The sequence below is a fragment of the Chrysemys picta genome, chromosome 20 (genome assembly GCF_011386835.1).
Source record: "Chrysemys picta bellii isolate R12L10 chromosome 20, ASM1138683v2, whole genome shotgun sequence".
Taxonomy (NCBI): Eukaryota; Metazoa; Chordata; order Testudines; family Emydidae; genus Chrysemys; species Chrysemys picta.
This window is the reverse complement of record NC_088810.1, coordinates 17,674,978-17,697,717: the sequence shown is the minus strand read 5'-3', so window position 1 is coordinate 17,697,717 and position 22,740 is coordinate 17,674,978. Positions and strand designations below refer to the sequence as shown.

Here is a 22,740-nt window from a genome sequence, read left to right as displayed (position 1 = left end):
CTAGGCAGCAGAAGGTCCCGCCCCGAAATGCCACCCCCCACAGAGGCAGCAGAAGGTACCACCGCAGTCGCCGCCCCCCAAATTGTAGTGCCCTAGGCAACCTCCTAGGTCACCTAATGGGTTGTGCTGGCCCTGCTAACCCCACCTAGGGTGACTAGACAGCAACTGTGAAAAATCGGGACGGGGGTGGGGGGTAATAGGAGACTATATAAGAAAAAGACCCAAAAATCGGGACTGTCCCTATAAAATCGGGACATCTGGTCACCCTAACCCCTCCCCCACTAGTCTGGCCTAGTGCCCCCTGCACGACACACACACAGAGCTGTCCCTAGGGTACGGCGATTTGGCCGTGGGGTCCCCCAAAGCGCGGGGCCCAGGGCGGCTGCCCCGATTCGCCGTACCCTAGGGACAGCTCTGGATGATCCCCATCCTCTTTATAACAGCCCTTAACATAGTTGAAGTCTATCAGGTCACCCCTCAGTCTTCTTCTCTCTAGACTAAACATGTCCAGTTCTATCAACCTCTCCCTAAATGCTGCCCCGGATAGGAACGCTGGTTAAAATAGTTGAGCGATTCCAGAGCGTCAGCCTCAAGGAAAGCCAGCGGGATCTGGGCTCCTAAATTACTTAAGAACGTTTGAAAATTTGAGCCCCTTCCCTGCATGTCTGTTCCAGAGCATCTGTCTGCAAACGCCTCCCGCCCTCCTTTGCAGGCTGCTGGCGTGCAAACCAATTCGTAAGCAAGTGAAATCATGAAGAGATTAGATCAAAACAAGAGAGCAAGCACAATAAACAATACAACCATGATTGCACCATTAATTATGAGTAACAATTAATTAACAATCAGCATTAACACACGCCTTGATAACATTTTATCCCAGGCTCCACACTGCCCATTTTTTGGACTGTATTCTCCAAAAGGCCCAAAGAATACAAAATGTGTTGTGGCAAACAGGCTTGTGTGTATGCGATTTATAATAATAATAATTGTATAATTATATTATATATTGAAATGATTATTAGCTAGCTCTTATCCAGCACTTTTCATTCCTAGGTCTCAGAGTGCCTTAGAAAGGAGGTAGGTATCATTATCCCCATTGTACAGCTGGGGAAACTGAGGCACGGAGCAGGGAAGTGACTTGCCCAAGGTCACCAGTGGCAGAGCGGGGAATAGAACTCAGAATAAAGTAGAATTAAATTAAATGTATTTCTTTATTTGACACTTGGACTTCCATCTACCTTAGAATTTGGTGCCACTCTGGGCCCTGCCCATCTGACTCCAGCTGTGTGATCGGGACGTGAGTCTTTCGCAAAAACTCATCCGGTTTAGCTCATCTCACTGAATGAAAGCCAAGAGCTGGGTAGGGCTTTACAGTCCGAGGTTTTAGCTTTGTTGTCATTAGGCCTGGAGGGCCCACGAGCCTTGAAAAGCCCAGCTGGGGAGAACTAATTTCCCAGACCTACAGGACTGCTGAGTCACCGCCCAGCAAATGTTTGTAATACAAACATCTCTATGTTTACTCTGCTGCCATCTGCTGCGCCTTGGCAATATGAAGCAGAAAGGGGATCGCGTTGTTATTCTTATTGATAATAAAAATAATAATTAGGGGCAGGAGCAGTGATCGGCTTCGCATTCCTGGAAAAAATTGCATCCTCACAGCTGAGGATTATGTACTGAGTGCCTCCCAGAACACAACCCCCTCTTCCCCAAATCAGGTAGAGAAGTGTGGTTTGTTAATAGGGTGATTAAAAGCTAATGAACGCACAGCCTTGGAAAGTGAAAAGCCGTGTAAGTGCTGAGAAATGTTAAGGCTAAAGCAATGGGGATCATAGCCTGCTGGGAAATGGAGTTCAAATAATGACCAATTACATTAATAATATTAACAGAGGGTCCTGTGGCACCTTTGAGACTAACAGAAGTACTGGGAGCATAAGCTTTCGTGGGTAAGAACCTCACTTCTTCAGATGCAAGAAGTGAGGTTCTTACCCACGAAAGCTTATGCTCCCAGTACTTCTGTTAGTCTCAAAGGTGCCACAGGACCCTCTGTTGCTTTTTACAGATTCAGACTAACACGGCTACCCCTCTGATACTTGATTAATAATATTGTAATGGACTGCAGAGTGTGTGAGAGATATATAGAAGGAGAGTAAGAGAGTGGCCCTCTACTGGATGGAATTGAAACAACTCCATTGTGTGTCATATGTCCTATACATAAATGGTGATTCTCCTTTAGCTCAAGTGGTAGGGGCATGGCTTGGGCTCTGGGAGAAGGATCCATGGGCAATTCCCCCTCTTGCTACAAAGTTCCCAGGGGCTAGTCCTGCAACAGCTCCTACATGGACAGGTTTTCTTACCATAATAATAATGACACTTTGCATTTCTCTCGCACCTTCCATCGGAAAATCTCAAAGCATTTCACAGGCACTAATGAATTAGACCCCCTGTGTCTCTGTGAAGAGCTGTGATCCCTGTTTTGTAGATGGGGAAAATGAGGCCTAGACAGGGAAAGTGAATCTCTCCAGGTCGCGCAGCAAGTCAAGTAGCAGAGTCATCAACAAAACCCGCATACATGACGAATAGAAATTAGAGAAAGGACTATTGAATACCAGGGGGTGGGTTATGATTGTATGCAAGTCATGATGCAGGGTATCGGAAGAGCTGGGGAAGGAGGGGCAGAATAGCGGGGGATGGGAGGCCTGTAGGTCAGAATTAGGAGGCATCGGGAAAGCTGTTCTGGGCTAGCCCAAGGCTGTCAGGGCAGTGGCTTCAGGTTGGAATTGAGGGACATCAGCAGAGCGGGCGTTAGGGGAAGTCCAGGGCTAGGATAGCAGGGGGCTGCGGGTCGGGATTGAGGGGCATCGGCACAGCTGTGTGAAGGAAGTTTGCCCAATATCTGCCAGGACTATATTTTTCTCCGTACAGCCATGAACAGGCGTGGCGCAGCAAGGTAACCTGCCGAACAATTAGCAGTTCCCTCCTCTGATGAGCCTCTCTCCTTTGGCATTGCCCAGCTTCCCAGAACAGATTTATAATCAGATCAGATAATAAACACCTTGCGCTTTTCATCCCAGGATCTCCACACTCTGGGCAAAGGGGAGGTCTGTACCACCATTTTACAGGGGGGGGGGGAAACTGAGTCAGGGAGCACAGAAATGACATGCCAGGGGGCCACACATCATTAGGATTAGAGCTCAGGCATCCTGCCTCCCTGTACCATGCTCTCACCTTTCGCTTATGAACCATGTGGCGCAGGGACAGTGTTTTTGTTCAGTCTGTACAGCCCCTAGCACTGTGGGGCTCCTGGGTTCAGTGACTGGGGCTCTTGGACGCTACCGTAATACACCTAATAAATAACAATGATAATAATAGCCCTCACTGCCGTTCAGACAAAGGTGGGACGGGCAGAGAACAATAGGGAAGCAATGCCAAGCCATCTGGGAGAAAGCAGAGAGAGGGAGGGAGGGGGCGTGAACAGGGGGGATGTTGCGAGAACTAGCCTATTTATTGCAGATCTATAGCATCAGGCAATAATAATCTACCCTCTAAAATTCGAGCGTGCAAGCGTCTAGCCAGGGTCTCTAAACTCCAGGGGACAGTGTGGCCTCGTATTGCACCAGGAAATTCAGTCAATAAAATCCAGCCAACCCAGGGTGTGGTATGGCAGCTTCCCTCCCTCCCCGGCTGGCTTTGCCCGGCAGATAGTCCCTCGCTCCTCCGGTACCAGGAACCTGTCCACGTCCACAGCCTGAGAGATCCTGCAGCAGTGTCTGTCTTCAAAGCTGCTTGGCCCCTGTCCAGCCCACAGAATCTCTGCATCAGAGGCAGTTTGACTAGCAAGAGCATCTGGCTCACTGGCTCCAGGGGTTTATTCTAACCTTGGGGATGGGGCCTGTATGCCGGAAGCGCCCACAGCTGCCGATGGGAGCTCTGGGTCTGCAAAGAGCACAGGGTGGGGCCCTGACAGCCAGGCACTCCAGACCCCATTGCTGCATCGCAGTGGGATGCAATGACTGTTTTTTCACGCAACCTGCCGTTAGTCAGCGGAACTCACTGCCACATGATAGCATCAAGGCTAAGAGCTTAGAGGGATTCCAGAAAGGATCAGACATGGATGTGGGTAATGAAAACCTCCAGGGGGGTGGAGTGAAAGGTTCTGGAAAGGCTGTAAACCTCTCTCCTTAGGGCCATAAACTAAGCTCTAGCTTCTGGGATCAGCCGGGGACTTTCTCTGGGGGGCAGGTTATCCCAGCGCTGCAGGGTTCTTGCACCTTGCTCTGAAGCATCTGCTATTGGCCACTGTTGAAGACAGGATGTTGGGTAGATGGGTCCATTGGTCCAATCCAGGCTGGAGAGTCCTGTGTTTCCTAAAAAGCAACAAAGAATCCTGTGGCACCTTATAACCCACACCGCCCACCTCCTCCACTGCTGGGATCCCTTCCCAACCTGTGTTGCCCGTGCCACCCCCGCATTAGCATCTCTGCACTAGCTCACGGGGCCCGGGAGCAACGTGCGAGAGGTAGGCAGGCTGGGAGCACGCCCCACACACACACGCAAGCTCACGCATAGACACACGCAGGCACACACACGCAGGGCCAGTTCTATGGGCAGCCGGGCTCGGGGGGCGCTGGGATCGGGGGGCACCAGGCTTAGGGGGCTGTTTTTGTTGCTAGCGACAAAAGGGAAAATAGAACGTTTGAAGTAAAATGTTTCTGGCATTCTGTCCGTAGTTTCATTTTTCATTAACCTCCTAGAAAGTGGTCAGCCCCGCTCTGTACATTTCAGTTATTCTTAAAAGGTTTCTAGAAGCTTTAGAGGAAACTAATTTTTGTTATTTGCTTATATCCGGCACGAATAACTACAGATGTACAGATCCCAGGTGCAAATGTATCAGCTTATACGACGGGGATAAATCACGCAGGCAAATGGTGCCTCAACGTTGTGACGTGGGTTACAAATGCAATAAAAAAGAAGGTATTCAAAAGTTTAACAAATGGGAGGGGGCATCGAAGACGCTCCTTGCCTGGGGCACCATGTGGTCTAGGGCCGGCCCTGCACGCACACCCACACACGCATGGACACACACACACCAAGTCCCACGGGCACAGCAGTGCCCACCTGCCAGGACAGGTAGTGTCAGCCTTAGCCCTGCCCCCTGCACTTGCCTGACGCTCAGCCCAGCTGCAGTGTTGTTCCCCAGCTGGGCTGGGGGGCACGTGCCCGGCTTCCCGGCTACCATGGGTGCTAAGCGGGCAGCCAAGGCTTCCTGCCCCTTCCCTCTCCCCAGGGGGCAGGCTGGCTCACCCGGACCTGAGCAGCTGCAACACAGCCCTTCTCCAGGAGGGGAAAGCATTGCTCAGGAGAGCGGGGAGACAAGGCATGCGGGGGGCAGCGGTGGGGGGAAGGAGACAGGCGCAGAGGGGTGAGGAGGTGCAGGGGAGGGAAAGGGCTGAGGCTGGGGGGAATAAGTGGGGAGTCGGGCCAGGGAAGCGGGGGAGGCAGGGCTCTTTGTAGGGCTGCAGCAGGTGGGCTGGGGAGGGGGCTCTGCTCAGTTGTGGGGTGGGCTCGGGGATTGGGAGCAAAGAGGTTGGGAAGGGAGAGCAGATCCCAACAGAAGAGTTCAGAGGAGGCTTGACAGCAGCAAATACCATTTGGGAAAAAAGAGCTGGGGGGCGCCTTCGGCTGGGGAGTCAGATGCCACGGGGATGGGCGGCACATCCAAGCCCTAGCGAGGCAGACAGGCGTGTGTAGGGCTAAGATAAGATTCCTCACCCCGAATGCAGAGATGAACCCCACACACCCAAGATTTATCCCCTCTAACTTTGGGGGGGCTTCCGAGTTCCCAACCCCAGCTCCAACCCCCCCCCCCCCCCGCCAGCGAGAGCTTTGGGACCCAGCCCCGGACTTTGCTCTCTGCCCTCCAGCAGTGACTGCCCCGCAGCACTCCGGGCGTCAGAGCCCGGAGTCAGGTGCTGGCAGGCACGGAAACCTTTGCCGTGTTGTACACGCGGGGCTCTGGGCCCATCTGATCCGCCCTCATCAGTGGTTTTGTTACTTATTCCCCGTTCTCCTCCGAGGCAGGAATTGTTTGATCTTGTTCGACAAGGAAGGAAATTCTGCTCGGAATGCAGTCTGGCAGCAAGGGGGCTGAGTCACCCAGGGCCTCCGGGCTCCTTCCTGGGAGGTCGGAAAAATGGCCCAGGTTCCTACCTGCTTGAGATTATTCTGTTTTGGCTGCCACGCCACAGCACCTGATCTGTTTAACCCCAGGTGGGGAATAAAGAGAAGTGAATTCAGCCTGGGAGCTGGGGAAATACCATCCGCATTTAACAGGTGGGAAACTGAGGCACAGAGCAGTTAAGGACCTCACCCAGGGAGTCTATGGCAGAACAGGGAATCAAACCCCAGTCCCCTAGCCCAGGGTCATATCACAAGGCCATCAGCTCTCCCCAGCCTGTTTGATGACTGAGATGGTGGGCAGGGCCCACTGGACCAAAAGGCCCCGCCTTCCTCAGGTGTAGGCGGGGCCACAGGACCCAGATGACAACTGAGCATGGGGGACAAAAAATTAGCAGAGGGATGGGGGTACAGTAATAGGGTCAAAATGAGGGACCCAGAAGGGGACACCGAGCGAAGCACCCCAGACTGTGCCTGCTGCCCCAAAAGGGAGTCTGTGGACGCCACCCAGAGGAACTGTGCGTGGTCAGATGCCTGAAAGAAGCCGCCAGTCACCGAGATCTCCCCCACCCCATCCAGCTTTTTCCTGCTGGCTTGATGGAGGCTGAAATCCCCTCTCTAGCCACAGAACAAGCACAGCATGGGGATGGCCGGGGCTAGTTTCCCCATCCCACCTGGCTCGTTGCATGCAGGCCACCCAACGTTTGCAATTTGTACCCTAGAGCCGAGCGGCTCCATATCTCACTCCCCTGAGCTGGAAGCGCTGGGCCTAGGAGGCTCGGAGTCAGACTGGCTGGCTCAGTGCACCCCTAGATGCAGCTCCAGACAGCTGAGAGACACCCCTGCATTTTCAGCCCAGCACACGCAGGTGTGGGGGTTTATGCCACAAACGCACCGCTGGCCACCTAGACGGATCCAGCCGACACCAGCTTTTGCTTGCTAAGAGGTTGCGGCAGCTGCTGCTGAACTGGTGCGGCTGCAGGATCCATGGGGGATGGAGGCACAGGGCTCTGAGTGTGTGGGGCTGAATTCCAATGGTCCCATTGAACCCTAAAATCCATGCTCTGTGCTGTCTCCTTCTGGCATTCTCTGGTGGCAGCTGGGTCTACTGCAGCTGCTCCAGCCCTACCAGACCTTCAGTGGCAGCAGGTGGTGTTTGCACCCCACTGTATATCAGTGGCTTAGCCCCCAATGATCCTACAATCCGCACTCCTCTGCCCAGTTTCCCCTCTTAACCTCCCAGAGACTCCCTTTCCATGCCGCTCACTGTGTATGTGGAGGGGTAGGTCGTTCTGCCTTGAGAACCTTCCCGGCCAAGAGGCCTTTTCCAGGATGGCAGGCTGGGAATCTAACTCCGCCCCCAAATCCCAGGCTCCGCCCACAGCTAGACGTGGCCCCTGAGCGACATAGTGACACCGATATAGGTCTGCAGTGTAGACCTGGCCTAAGTCTGAGATTTCAGGGGTACTTAGTTACCTAAATATCCTTGAGGATCTGGGCCTGATTGATTTGCCCAAGGTCGTAGAGGCAGCGTGGGGGAGTTGAAAGCAGCTCTCGCTACGGGCAGGCTAGTACACTAACCCCTCCGCCACCCGTCTTCTCCACTGAATGATCCACGCCGGTAGGCCTGGCCTCTTGCCAACCCCACTTGGTCCCCCTCTCTGGCTTCCCGATGGGAACCCGTCCCCAGGTTATGCTGTAGCAAGTCAACTCGCTGCCTCCCCACTAAGAAACCCAGAGTCGGTCACAACCGATCCAAAAAACCAGAGCCGCTCGCCCCAGTGCTCCCCCTGGGGCACGGCCCGTCTGGCATCCTCCAGCAGGAGTGAAGCTTGGCACGGTGCACAAGCCAAGCTGAGAACCATCTGACTCTCTGCTCCCACCCACCCCAGCTCTGGAGCGACACGCTGGACAGGTTTTTCTTTGCACTTCTCGCCAGCAGCTCCCTGCCCAATGCCTGCTCCCCCCGGGGAGGGGCATCCCTCCAGTGCCCGCTGCCCCAGTGGGTACTGGCTGGTGGTGGCTGTCACGTCAAGCCGAGGACTGCGCAATACAATGCAGCCAGTGTCCTGAAAGATCCGGCTGCTGGGAGGATGGGCAGGCTGTGTGTGTGGGTTGCCATGGCTGCTTCTGGGTGGGTTAGGGGGTGGAGGGTTCTTTCTTTGCCCCCCCTCGTCCCCACACCTGCACAGAAGGGTGTTTGTTCGGGGGTGGGGTGGGGGTGGGACAGATGATACACACCCACCAGTTGTGTGGACCTCAGCCAATCAGATTACTTTAGTCCTGCCCCTGCCCTGCACCAGCCGAGCACACACACTGGTCGGGTCATAGCGTGCACTGATCCGGACTCTGTCTAGCGCGGCTCAGGGTAAGTGCAGCCTCGTCAGGTCTATCTCCGTCTCTGGGAATCCAGCTGGGCTGCAAACGAGGAGCGTTATCTACCGGAGGGAGGGTGATCTAATGGGTACAACACAGGAAGTCAGAACCCCTGGGTTCCTTTCCTGGGTCTAGGAGGGGAGTGACGTCTAGTGGTTAGAGCGGGGGGTGGGAGTCAGGACGCCTGGGTTCCCTTCCCAGCTCTGGAAGGAGAATGCGTTCCAATGGTGAGGGCAGGGAACTGGGAGTCAGGACTCCTGCGAGCGAGTCTCAGCTCCGCCACTGACTCCCTCCATGGCCTTGGCCCACTCACTTTCTCCCTTTGCGCCTCAGTTCCCCCATCTGTGGAATGAGGATGATGCTAATTAACAGGGGTGGATCCGCAGCTGATGATCAAGAGCGTGTCCAGTACCTAGATCCCAATGGGGATTAGCTGGACAGACATACATCTACCGGCTTCCCACAGGGTGGATTCATTAATTCATAATAATTCTTAGCATTTCCACAGGGAGCTTAACCTCAATTAGTGCTTGAGAAGCAGGGGGAAGATGGAGCCCCACTAACTGGTCAATCTGCCTTACACTTTAGGGGGACTCCTGCTTTTGACGGCTGCCACCCCCAGGGCTTCACACCAGTAAGGGATCCCCGTGTCCCAATGGGGCTGCAGGGAAGAGGGAGAGGGGTACAGAGTGGGGCAGGGGCACTGGGCACGGAGAAGAAGGAGCGCATGCAGTCCCCCAATGCCGTGATCCCCAGAGCAACGCTCCCCCGGGCGTGCTGTGAAAGACTCTCTCTCCCGTGCAAGGCTCCCCAGCGTACCCCCCCATCCCCTGCGCCAGACTCCCCGCAGACCAGATTAGAATCTCAGCTCCCCGCTCGCAATAGACTAAACAAGTTAGTTCTGCCTGGCGGCTCGCTGGGCCACGGTCACGAGCAAGCACAGCCGGGAGATGGAGGAGGGAGCCAGAGAAGGAGGCCATCTCCGGGCTGGTGGCAAAGGCTCCAACTCCGCGCTAAAGGCCAGGCTGGGAGAGGCAACCTGCAAAGAGCTCGGGGCAGCTCAAACTGTCTTTCCTCCCAAGATGTTTGAGTTAAAAAGCAACCCGGAGCCTCGAAACAGTCCGAATAAAAGCCCTCGTGGCTCTCAGTTCCCCTTGGCGCCTGTCCAAGGCATGTGTCACGGACTGCGCCCTCCCATCCCCCAGCCGGGTGCGGTTTGAGAAAGAGAGGCTGGCGAGGGGGCCTGGAAAGCAAGAGGTTTGGGGCTGGCTGGTGCTGAGGGAGGCCAGCCCTAGGGGAGGCCGTTGTGGAAAGGCTCGGGCTGCACTGAAGAGCTGGTTGGATCTCTAGACAAAGCGGTCTCGCCTCACTCCAGTCACGCGGCCTGGATTGCTAGCACGGGCCTCATTTATTTCGCCCCTTTGGAGGTTGCTTTTAAAGCCCCGTCCGCAATGAACAAATTCCCTTCAAACGCCACGATCCCCGTCTGCCTGATTGACAGCTGGGCTGACACGCCAGGGCCCTCCGCCGTCCAAAGCAGGAGCTGTGACGAATTGGGCAAAAGCGCCAACACTCAACACCCAGCACAGAGAGGGACGAGAGCGCACACCCATCGGTTACGTTGGCAAAACTGGATCCACGCCCTTTAGCTCAGGGAAAACCTCACCGCAGGGAAGTGTGGGTCAGCGGCAGATGTGCAGGCCAGGTCCCCAGCTGTTGTCCATGAGCAGTGCTATGTTGAAATCAATGGAGCGCCAGCCAATGACCGAAGCTGTAGGAGCCTGAACATTGGTGTGCTGGGTGCTGCCCAGACACAGAGTAACCGAGATCAGGGCCCCATCAGGGCCGGCTCTGGCTTTTTCACAGCCCCAAGCAAAAAAAAAAATACTCACAACCAGGGTGCAGGAAGGCCGGAGCAGCGAACCACACAAAAAAAACAGGGTGCAAACTTTCGGTGCCACTTACTTGGCGGCTCGCGGGTGCCTCCCCCGGCTGCGCTGGCGAGCCTCTGGGCGGGCGGCGGCTGCACTCTGGCTAGCGGGACTCCCTGCACTGCAGACATGCCCCGGGCAGCGGAGTGCACGCCCCGGCTAGCAGGGGGGAGAGAGAGAAGGGGGGTGGTCAGGGCTTCCTTCAGCCGAGGCACTCGCCACTTGGCCCCTCCTGCCGCGCCGCCTACCGGGAGGGCTCCGGGCCTCTCCCGCCTGCAGGTGAATTGAAAGTCGTCGGTCGGCGGGGAGGGAAGGACGCAGGCTGCCCTGCCGGGCTTGCTGCAGACCTGGCACTGGCTGGGGCAGACGGAGCGCGCAGCCCTCTCCCAGCAGGGCGCTCCCCTCCTCCATGGCGCGCTGAAAGTCGTCGGCGAAACAAAAGAAAAACAAACAAAAAACACCAGGGCGCAGGGCGGCCGGAGCAGCGAACCAAAAATAAACAAAAAAAGAAAAGGGCGGCCGTGCCACGCTAGGATTGGGCGGAATGCCGCCCCTCAGAATCTGCCGTCCCAAGCACGAGCTTGCTCGGCTGGTGCCTGGAGCCGGCCCTGGGCCCCATCATGCTGGGCGCTGCCCAGACACACCTGAGAGACAGTCCCTGCAGGGTGCAGAGAGGTGGGGAGCCTGAGACAAAATCTGAAAGAAACGCTCCCCACCCTTCCAAAAATATTATCCCTGCGGGGAGGGGTCTGCCCTGCACTCGCCCAGCAGCGGTGGCTACTGTCCCACAGGGCTGGCTCCCCACTCTGGGCATTGCAACCTAGTGCGTGGGGTTGCAGCACCACTCCGGTTAGGGGGCCCTCTCAAATGGGAGGCCCAGGACACAGCACACCTGCCGAGAGTCTTACAGCAGATAGCGGAATAGAACCCAGGTGTCCTGTCTCCCACGTGGCTCTCTGGTCAGTGCCTTACCCACTGGGGTGCACTTAATCCCCTCCAGGGCTCCCAATCCGTCCCCTTTGACTTCGCACGTGCCCCGCAGTTCTCCGTCCTCTGTCCCCGAGTGCCGGCAAAGGAGCAGGGCGCTGGCAGGAGGCCTGGACCGGGGCAGGGAACTAGCCCTCCTACCCCAATCGGATCAGGCTTGAGGAAATCAGGCCTATGACCGGGCCTGTTGAAGGCGGCTGTTTTGGGATGCCGGGGGGACAGTTAAGTCTCCCTGTGGGGGGGCCTCACCCCCTCCCCTCTCTGCCTTTCAGGGCCGTCTGCTGGAAAAGACGACGCGATGCTCCTGGGGGACAGGATGGACAGACGTTCCCTCGCCCAGGAGATTCTCAGCCAGCTGCCCCTGGCCCAGCAGGTGAGTGGTGCCACAGAGCGTGGGAGGAGGGGGGCACCATGGGCATCCCTGCCCTGGGCATCGTGGGGCATGGGTGGAAGGGTGTTTCGGGGGGTCTCTGTAGGCATCATGGGTATTTTAAGGATGGTCTTGGGCACCATGGTGAGTGTTTCACCCTAGCAAGTGGGGGGGTGGCGATTTGGGGATCACCCTGGGCACTCTGAGGGGGTGATTTGGGGGCACTCGCAACACCACAGTGGATGATTTGGGTTTCCATTGGGTTAACCCCAGTGATAGCCAGCAGCATGGAGTCCCACAGGCATGCCCCACTAATATCAAGTAGCAGGGAGTCCCACAGGTTACCCTCCATAATGGCAGAAGTCCCACAAGTTAATCCTAGTAAGACCCAATGACAGTGAGTTCCACAGGTTAAATCATTTCCAGTAGCAGTGAATTCCATGAGTTAACTCTCATAATAATATCTAGTGGCAGGGAGTCCCACAGGCTATCCTCAGTAATATCCCACTGCAGTGAGTCCCACAGATTAACCCCAGTACTATCCAATGGCAGTGGGTCCCACAGGTTAAACTGAGTAATATCCAGTCGCAGGGAGTCTCATGAATTAACTTCAATAATAACCTGGGGCAGAGAGGCCCCACAAGCTAATCTTGTTAATATCTAGCAGCAGTGAATCCCCTGGGTTAACCCCACCAATATCCCGTGACAGGGAGTCCCACAGGCTCACCTCAACAATATCACACAGCAGCAAGTTCCATATATGAGTTTCAATAACAACTACCCGCTTAACCGTCTCTACTCTTACCATAGACAGCAGCCTGGGGGACGCTGGGCACCATCAAACCCTACCTGGGCTTCGACGCGGAGAGCGACGTACAGCACCTCGTAAAGGCCATCGCGGGCAATGGTAACGCGATCCCACCGTGGAGGGGTGCGGGGAGGGGATCCCGGCAGCCAGCTGAATATTCACACCCAGTTTTCCTGCCCCCTTGCTACAGGCGCTGACCATGGGGCCATCCTGGATGTGCTGACCAATCGGACCAGTGCCCAGAGGCAGCAGATCACCAAGGTGTTCCAGGCCCTCACCAAGCAGGTGATGGGAAGGGCCCCGGGGGGCGCTGGGCTGGGCTCTCAGCAGCAGTGATGGTGTCCGCTTGGGGCCGGTCTCAGGCACTGGAGTCTGTCTGCCCTGCGGAGACATGCCCTAGTGCACAAGGTGGGGCCATGTGCCGGGCATTTGGCAATGCACCAGCCATGCGGAAGACACAGCAGCCGCTCAGCGGGCTCCTTTCTGTGTCCCCAAAGGAGCAACCCCCACCCCGTCATATTAATAACCCAACACATCCTGGTTGCTTCTACGCTGCACAACGGGCCACTGTGATCCTCACTGCAGCTGCTCTGATCCTCCTATAGCCATAGCCCAGGCCCCAGCACTTGCGCCAACGGAGAATCTTCATTAGCTGTGGGCAGTATAGGGCTTATGACACATTACCAAATCGCTCCACTAGAGGGCAGCGGTGCACCCGGAGACACTGGCCACCTCAATGCAACCCTTTTCCTTTCTCTAGAGGCTTCCATCTGAAACTCTGTGCAAGTAATATTTATTAACCCGTGTAGCTCCCCTGTATGGGAGCCCTTACTCTCTTCACTTAACAAATGGGGAAACTGAGGCTGTGCTGAGGTTACCCAGCGAGTCAGTGGCAGAACCGTGAAGACAGCCCAGGAATCCTGACCTACTGTCTCTTGCTCTACCCACTGGACCACAAAGCCTCCCAGAACCCAGGAGTCCTGGCTAGTTTCATGCTCCAACTGCTAGACCAGCCCACTTGGGGTGACCATTCGCAGGGCCCTGAGGAAGGGAGCAGCCAGGGGTCCCCCAAATGCATGAAGCCTCCTGTCTCAGGGGAGTTGGGGCCTGGAGCTAGGCCACTGCTTGGCCTCAGTTCTGACCCTTCCAGGGCTCTCTTCCAGGACCTGCTGAAATCCATGGAAGCGGCTCTGTCTGGGAACCTGGAGCGGGTCATCGTGGGGCTGCTGAAGCCGCCGGCTCAGTACGACGCTCACGAGCTGAGGGCGGCCATGCAGGTACGGCCTGGGGACGCCGCTCCCCCTTGGGAGGCCGGTGGGGTGCACGTGGCCCTGCTCCCGACTCTGTGCCTGGTCGCGTCCAGCAGCGAGGGGCCCGCCAGAGAGATTATAAACACAGGTGGAAAATACCCAGAGGAGATTCAACAAATTCATCTGGTCAGTGGGAGGGGTCCGAGGAGCAGGAAGAGTTGGGGAGGGGCCAGTGAGTGAGGGGCTTGCAAAGGGGATATAGCAGCAGAAAAGCTCAAGGGGGTTTTGGACTGGCCAAGTCAAGGTGCTGGGATGTGATATTATCATATATGATGTGTAGAGACCCCATGGCGCAGGGCGCTGCATAGACCCAAAGGGAGACAGTCCCTGCCCCAAGCAGCTCACAGTCAGAACAGAACAGACGAAGAGTTGGAGGGGAAACTGAGGCACTGCGAGCGGCGAGGACTTGCTCAAGCTCACCCAGCTGGTCCGTGGGCATTGAACCCAGGTGTCCTGCCGCTCTGGGGTGACACCTTGGAGGGAGGTCCGAGAAGAGCAGCACAGACAAGGAGGGTGGCAGGAGCTGTACGGAGAGGTTAGAAGGGGGACGTGATAACCGGCAGCAAATGCCGTCCCCGTCCCAAGGGCTAGCTTGCCACAAAGCAGCGTCACTGCCCACAGGGCCGCCCATCCCTGCTCCTGGCTTAGTGCTTCCCCTTCGGGCTGGCTCTATCCGCCCCCTATTCCAGTGCAGCCAGCAGCGGGCTCGTCCTCATCCCTTAGCCGTGCCAGCCACTCCTGTGCCAGCCACTCCTGTACCCGCTCTGTGCCCTTTGCTTTCACAGGGTATAGGCACTGACGAAGATGCTTTGACTGAAATTCTCTCCACTCGATCCAACCAGCAGCTCAGAGAAAGCCTGGCCTTTTACCAGCAAGGTAAAAGTGGGGGTGGGGAAGGCCAGGGGCTGTGAGGGGAGACCCAGGTTAGCGCTGTCTGAGCTCGGGAGGAAGGGCCCTGTTACTCTGAGGACATTTGGAACCGTGTGTCTCTAGAGCCGGCTGGGATTCTTTTTTGTGGGAAATTTCAATGAAAATGGCAGGGGGGGAAGGGAGGGAAATCATTTTGTCATCTATCAGCCAGGCTCCCTGCTTGGACTACATCTCCCATGATGGACCATGCTCTCCCCTTTTGGTGGGAGAGGTGGTGCATCATGGGAATCACTGGCCATGATGCATCATGGGAAATGTAGTCCAGCCAGGGAGCCTAGCCCAAGAGAGGAACATGGGGAGCATGAGGCACCTGGACTACAACTCCCGTGAGGCACTGCAATAGCATTTCCTAATTGAAAGAGTTCAGTTTTGGGGCATTCTGCTTTTCAATGAAAAATGAAACTTTTCTGTGGGGGAGCAGATATGTCTTGTGATTATTATTTTTTTAGTCAAACCCCCAATTTTCTGTCAAAAAACAGTTTCAATGAAAAATTTTGGACCAGTCCTATGTGGTCGCACATTAAGGTAGCTTTCTGTCCCGCCACCCCAACGCTAGAGTATATATACAGGCTTCTGTGGCCACCCTACCAGGGGTGCTCCTTTCACTCAAGCAGAAGAGGTTGCTGCTTTTAGATCCAGAGGTCTCTTAGTTTGATCCCTGCATATATTCTAGCTGGCGGTGGTGTTACCCATGCAAGCCACTGAGCTGAATTCCCCTTTAACCAGGGTGGTTGCTCTGTCTCCAGATTTTAAAGCAGACCCTGAAAAGGACATAGCCTCGGAAACCAGCGGTTGGTTCAAGGAAATTCTCCTGGCGCTAGCAAAGGTAAAACTTTGCCTGGTTCCTTTTCTGCATGACCTGAATGGGCACGTACACTGGGGACCACTGTTCAGTCACAGGAACCAGCACAGCAAGGGTGTGGGGGGGGGGGCGAGCCTTCACCCATCTACTTTATCATCTCCAACACTCCCTTCACTCAGCATCTGTGGGCATCGTGGTACATACAGCTACTGGCAAACAGACAAGCTTCCACCCAGCTCAAGACCCAACTTTGTTTCTGTTATTTACCAGACAGCCACTCTCCGCCTCCTCCACCCAGCCCACCCAAGGGTCCTCTAGTGGCTGAATACTGTAACTGCGAGCGGACATACCGTTAGGCAGGTTGTGGGGCGAGGGACGCCAGCTCTGACCATGTCACAAATCCGTCTCTCTGGCCTTCTACCCTGCAGGGGAAGCGCGAGCACTACACCGGGATCATCGACTATGCCCTGATACAGCAGGATGCCCAGGTGAGCCTGGGGATGTGCCCGAGCTGGGGGCGTGAGTTGTTGAAATCCTACTGCTGGACTGATTCCCTGCCTCACGGGGTCCCCATGGATCCCGCTCAGTTACCCTAGAGAGCTGCCTTGGGGAGGGGTTGCTTTTAGACCAAAGGAGGCCAAGGAGCCCTCCAGTGGCAGCAGTCAGTACTGCACCTTGCTGTACACCAGCCACATGCCGCCGGTGTGACACGATTGGTGCCAATGGGCGGCTGTCCCTGCCCGTTGCACCTGTTCGACCCTGTGTTGCTGGATCACATGCCCCCTGCATGCCTCAGGTCTGAGCTTCCCCAGCGAAGCCAAGCTTTGCTCAGAGTGGCCTGGTTATGCCTCTGGAATAGGTGCCCCCGGTCCCATCTTGCTGCATCCCAGAACACAGTGGGGTTAATTCCAGGCTAATGGGGAAGCCCCCTGGGGGGAGGGAGCCACTTCTCGCAGCACCCGCAGCCCGTCACCGCTCTCCTCCTCCTTCCAGGCTCTTGCAGACCCAGGAGCCAGGAGCGAGGGGGCCGGTGAGAGGACGTGGATAAGCATCTTCACGCAGCGAAGCCCTGAGCATCTCAGCAGAGGCAAGGCCCGGACGCCCTGCTGCAGGGAGCCCCTGGCGTTGCACACAGCTGGGAGCTGGCACAGGGAGTCGGGGCCCTTCTCTCTCTGTGTCCATGTGGCCCGACTCAGGGGTACCCCTGGAAATTGAATCATAGAATCATAGAATATCAGGGTTGGAAGGGACCTCAGGAGGTATCTAGTCCAACCCCCTGCTCAAAGCAGGACCAATCCCCAACTAAATCAATGGACTCCTGGAAGCACGGTGCGGCTGGGCAGGGCCCTGGGGGGGAAGCCCTACAGGAGCCAGCCCCATGGCAGCAGAGGAGAAGCGGCAGTGGCCACCTCACTGTCCACTCAGGTGTGGACCTGCGGCCCCCCGGTCATGACAAGGATGCTGGTCGGGCCAAGTCTGAGTGAGCAGTGTCATGATCTGATGCATGGGGTCCGAGTGCTGCTTAGGTCTGACCCATGGTCAGTGAGGTGGCCAGCACTGTGCCGCCTTACCACTGCCGTGGGGCCGGCTCCTGCACCATGGCTCCCCACTGGGGGACTGCCCAGCCTCCATCGGCCCATGTCCCCTCTGCTCTGCCCTCGGGACTCGCTCAGCAACAGCCTGGAGACCTGCTACAAGCAAGGGAAGCTGCAGTGGGTACCTGCCCGGGGGAGCCAGCCAGGACACGGGTGGCAGGCGCATATCATGTGAAAAATGTCTGGAGGCGTCTTGGCCCCAGGGTAGATGTGGTCATGCCGGCAGCGCAGTATTTTATCTGTGTTGCTCGTTTCGCTCGGCAGGGCGGGAGTCAGCCCTACCCGTGAGAGTGCAGTGTGGCTGGTATACGCAGTGTCTCCCTGTCCCAGGAGCGCTTTGCTGATACAGAGTCCCGGGCCGGCTCCCTGGCAAAGCGCACCGCGTGCAGGCCAGGACTAACTCTCCCCTTTCCAACTTCGGTAGTGTTCGGTCAGTACCGGAAATCCCACGGGCTGGAGGTGGAGGAGACCATCTGCAAGCGCTTCCGGGGAGATGGCCAGGTGGCCATGCTGGCCCTGGGTAAGCACTAAACCGGGCTGCGGCTGGGTCTGGGTCCCCTGAACCTGAGAGCGCCATCAGCCTAGTGCGGTCCAGAAAGGCAGGATGGCCCAGGGGTTAGTGTGCCAGCTGGGGACTGGTGCTCTGCTAGAGACTCCCAAGGTGACCTTGGGCCAGTCGATCCGTGCCTCAGTTTCCCATGGGAGACCATGGCATTTACCTGCCTCACAGCGGGTTGGGGGGATCGATCCGGGATGGCGGATGGTGCTCAGGGATGGCGGCCGGAGAGGTAGAAGAGAACATTTAGTGGGAGTCGCTATTGCAGATTCCCTGTTTTCTGACGGTGTCACCCGCCGGGTGCGGGCCCCATTTATAAAGGGCTAATTCCTGGCGAATGAACGGGGTAGACATGGTACAGACAGGAGTAGTGGGTGGTGGGCGTGGCTATGCGGCCACCAGAAGAAGGGGGCATAGATGGTTATAAGGATCCTGTTTGAGTCCGTCTATAACACTCAATTGATTCACGTAGGTTATACATTCTGTGGGATAGGGACTGGTTTTGTACAGCCCCTAGCGTAATGGGAGCCTGGGCCAAGCTACTCATTTATTTACTAACCTGTTATAAACAGACCCTGCAGTGCCAAGCGTGAGAGCCAGGCTTTGGACTCCATTTGAGGCCCAGAAGAACACGAGCATGCGCATGGCAGTGGGCACAAAAGGTTCTGGGCTCGATAGGTGACTCGGGGCGGGCGCTGAGCTGCCTGGCCTTGAGGGACAAGATGGGCGATCGCTGCCCCTGGGGCACCGGGACAAATGCCATCTGCTTGCTAAGGAGCACTGCCGTCTGCTGGCCCCTCCTTGTCAGCGCAGTTCCTAGCGGGCCGGCGCTCGCCTCGCAGACGCCAGCTGCAGCGTTGTCTCCAGTGAGCCCCCCGGGCTGGCAGCCCCCGCTGAGTGGCTGAGCACTGAAGGGGTCATGGGGGAGGAAGCACGCTGGGAACGGGGCAGTGTGGCGCTGGCTCTGCCTCCTGCTGGCCCTGCACTTGGGGGGACGCGGGGGGAGAACAGAAGACATCAGTACTAAACCCAGTCGTGGGTCTGTATCAGTTCTGTGGTCCCTTAGGACGTGACAGGTGACACCCTGGTGCAAGGCAACAGCAGCGAACCCCAGAGCAGAGAATCCTACTCTAGTAACCCCCCCCCTCGTCATGCCAGCTATGGGAGAATCCCCAGGCGCTGTGTACAGTACAGGGCTTATGACACCCAGTGGAGCAGTTCTGATTCCACCCAGCAAACGGCAGCGGTGCCCCCTGCACACTAGCCAGCCTGTGCCATGGTTTGAACCCTGAGCCCCTCTCTCATTTCAGCCTCGGTGTGCAGGAACACCCCGCGCTACTTCGCCGAGAAGCTGCACAACGCCATGAAGGTGAGTCGCCTTCAACCGCGCCGGTGCATCGGCAGCGTATGGGCCCAGCCTCCTTTTGGGGGAGCCCGGCAGTGATGTTCAGGCTGCAAGGGGTTCTCTGAATGCCACAAGGGTCAGGCAGGGTCTTTAGCCAGCGGGAGGGGGGCCGATGCTGCATTAGATCACTCTGCCGGCCGGGGGCAGATACTGGGCTGTATGGACTAACGGGGATACAGTGACCCCTACCTCTGGAACTTGGGGCTCCACTTCCCCTCTATCAGCAGCTGGAATTTCTCCATCTCCCAGCCTGAGCATGCACCTCCCCTCCCTCCACAGGGCCCCGGCACCAATGACAAAGTCCTGATCCGCATCCTGATCTCCCGCAGTGAAACCGACCTGCTGAGCATCCGCTCCGAGTTCAAGAAGCACCATGGGAAGTCTCTGTACTCCTGTCTCCAGGTCAGCACGATGCGCACCCCCCTACCCCCGGGGGCAGAGACAGACCCAACAACAGCGTGCCCTAGAACCCGGGGGCATAGAGCCGTTAGACCAAGACCCCGCCCCGTGGTCCTGACTCCCAGATTCCCTGCTCTACCCACTAGACCCCACTTCCCTCCCAGCACCAGGACTAGAACCCAGGCGGCCTGGCTCCCAGCCCCTTGCTGAGTGAGAGCAAGACCGGAGCCTGCTCCTTGGAGTCAGGCCTAGAATCCGGGCCCTCCGCCACCAACTTTCCTGTTCTAACCACTAGACCGCGCTGCTTTCTTCCAGTGCTTGCTGTAAAGATTTAGTCTGGAGAGGAGGAGGAAATGTCTCATTGCTCTCTCCTTTCCTTGCTCCAGGTGGAGACGAGAGGCGATTACCAGGCAGCGCTGCTAGCCTTGTGCAGGGCGGAAGACCTGTAGGGCGGCTGCCAACTTCGGAGAAACCCGCTCAGCCCATTGGCCTGCAGAAAACGGTGGGGAGCGGTGCGCCAGGGAGGGAGGGAAGCATGAGTCCACCCTGTGGCATCGGGTTCATTCCTCTGCCGTTTTATCACGGAAACAGCCACGAGCCGCACTCAGCAGGGTGCATCTACGCTGCAGTTGGGGTATGGGATCGCATACCTGAGCCTTGAATAACAAGAGCAGGGATGGGTGGCTGCCCGGGCAAGCCCTGCCCTCCCAGGACCCTGGATACTTAATTGAATGGCCTCCGCCCATGCAGTGCTTCGATAGGTGCGGGCATCACTGCTGCTGTTACTGGAGCGAGCTGGCTAGATCCCCTCTGCATGCTCTGCAGTCACACCTCCCCATGGCAGGGTAGACCATTTTTAAATCAAGGCTGGAGGTTTTGCTAAAAGCTCTACCCTAGGAATTGTTTTGGGGCACGGCTCTGGCCTGCACTATCCGGGAGGTGAGCCTAGATGAGCACAATGATCCCTTCTGGCCTTGGACTCTAGGAATACCAGGACCTGCAGCCGGACTGGGGCTGAGAAAACAGCAGTGCTGCCAATTCGTGTGATGTTCTTGAAGTCCCAGCTCCAGGAGTCATGTGATTCTGGGGGAATGTTGGCTTGCATTTTCAAAACAGGCTTTGTCCACATGGGAAAGTTTTCCAGTATCACCTAAAAATGTGATTTTTTTTAAACTGATATAGTTATACTGGTATAACCTCCTCCATGGACACGCCTATCCTGGTGCAAGAGGGCCACTTAGCTATGTCACTTGGGAAGGGGTCTAAGTGAAATCCACACCCCCCCATCCTACTGAAATAAGAGGGGCCACACCCAGGGTTACCCCAGTATTTCTCTAATTACAATACCAAGCTCTGCTATTGTAGAATGCAAAGTGCTTTCTAACAGAGGGCAGTGTTCCCTTCCCCATTTTATAGATGGGGCAACTGAGGCACAGAGCAGGCAGTGACTTGCCCAAGGTCACCCAGCAGGCCAGCGCTCCAGCTGCTAAAACACTGCTGTGTAGACACGCTCTCAATTTTTAGCCCTTGGGCTTGAGAATGTGACCCGAGGGAAACCCTCAAAGTTCAGAAACCGGGGCTTGGGGAACAGGGTGCCAGACTCCACATTTATTATTTTTGAACAAGCTCATGATTTTTTAGCCAAGCTTGTGATCTTTGCAGGCCTGATACCTGGTGTTCGATCCCTTGACTTTGGCAACAGAGAGTCAGGAAAATTGAACCTCTCTCTGGCCTGGCCACTATTAAAATTTCTACCTTCATAACTGTCAATCAGGTAATTGTGTTTTAACCAGTCTAGTCAGCCCAATGGGTCAAATCATACTGTGTATACCAGTGTAAAAGCACCTTATACTGGTACGGCTGATTCCCCTTCTCATATAGGACTAGCTATGCTGGCATAATGCACCTCTCTCCTCATATAACTGCATCCCCACTAGGGCCAGGGCTACCCTATAGATCAGTGGCTTTCCAGACGACTGCACCCCTTTCAGGCGTCTGATTTGTCTTGTGTACCCCCAAGTTTCACCTCAGTTTTGCTTACAAAATCAGCCATAAAAATACAGGCGTGTCACAGCCACACCATTACCGACCAATTGCTGACTTTCTCCTTTTGACCATATCGTTCTATCAAACGCATCGACTGGAATATAAATATTGTACTTACATTTCAGTGAGAGCCTTGTTTGAAGCCAGAGCCTCAGGCAGTGGGGCTGAAGCATGTAGCACAGCTTTGCGGGGTCCCCTGTGAGGCAGGGCCCCGGGCAATTACCCTGCTTGCCACCCCCTAATGCTGGCCCTGCACTTGCGATCCACCTAAACCCATCCCGTGACCCTCCTAGGGGCTGCAACCCCCAGGCTGAGGAGGGGAGGGATAGCTCAGTGGTTTGAGCATTGGCCTGCTCAACCCAGCGTTGTGAGTTCAATCCTTAAGGGGGCCCGGGGGGGAGTTGGGGATTGGTCCTGCTTTGAGCAGGGGGTGGGACTAGATGACCTCCTGAGGTCCCTACCAACCCTGATATTCTATCAAACATGAATCTAGATGAGTTGAGTACCCCGTGGAAGTCCTCTGCTATAGACTTCTGCCAGCATATAGCTGAGAGCTGCCCCTTTAAGGCCAGGGCTACCCTGACCTCAGCTGGTTAACTATGGTGGGCAGCAGCGTGATCCCCCAGCTACAGAGCTGTACCCCCACAGTTCTACCAGCGTTGCTCGTTTCACTGGGCGGGGCTGGCGCAAGCTAGACCGGTAAAAGTGCAGTTTTGCCAGTGTAAACGTGCTTTGCTGGTCTATCACTGTAGCGTAGGGCCAAGCAGGGCCCTGGCTGCAGGGTGGGGTTTGCTGCTTTAATTATACCAGGCTATAGTTCAAAGTGTACAACTTTCTAGCAGAGCCACATGTGCATATCTGGCCCCACTCGCAGTGGCGTGGACTCAGAGCGCCTCGGAGGCAGGGCGGTGCTGTTATCCCCCTTGCATGGATGGGGAACCGGCACCCAGAAAAGCTACATGATTGGCCCAAGGCCATGCGGGGGAGCTGGGGGTTCTGGTAGGACTGAACGCTGCTAGAATCGAGCGCTCGCCCTGTTCGTTTCCTGGAC

At 56.3% G+C, this 22,740-nt stretch overlaps 1 protein-coding gene across 2 annotated transcripts; it reads left to right on the top strand.

The window, feature by feature from the left end:
- Positions 1–8,421: 8,421 nt before the first annotated feature.
- ANXA9 (annexin A9) lies at positions 8,422–21,413 on the top strand. Of its 2 annotated transcripts, XM_065574103.1 has the most exons (14): positions 8,422–8,542; positions 11,741–11,841; positions 12,649–12,745; positions 12,837–12,931; positions 13,810–13,923; positions 14,742–14,832; positions 15,633–15,712; positions 16,117–16,176; positions 16,682–16,775; positions 17,708–17,803; positions 18,412–18,501; positions 19,150–19,208; positions 19,524–19,646; positions 20,030–20,230. In XM_065574103.1, exons 2-14 carry the CDS (start codon positions 11,767–11,769, stop codon positions 20,090–20,092), a joined length of 1,137 nt encoding a protein of 378 aa, XP_065430175.1. In that variant the 5' UTR covers positions 8,422–8,542; positions 11,741–11,766; the 3' UTR covers positions 20,093–20,230. The 2 variants fall into 2 exon arrangements, with proteins under 2 accessions (XP_065430175.1, XP_065430176.1); XM_065574104.1 differs by lacking the exon at positions 18,412–18,501 and having other exon boundaries at positions 20,030–21,413.
- The last annotated feature ends 1,327 nt before the right edge of the window (positions 21,414–22,740 follow it).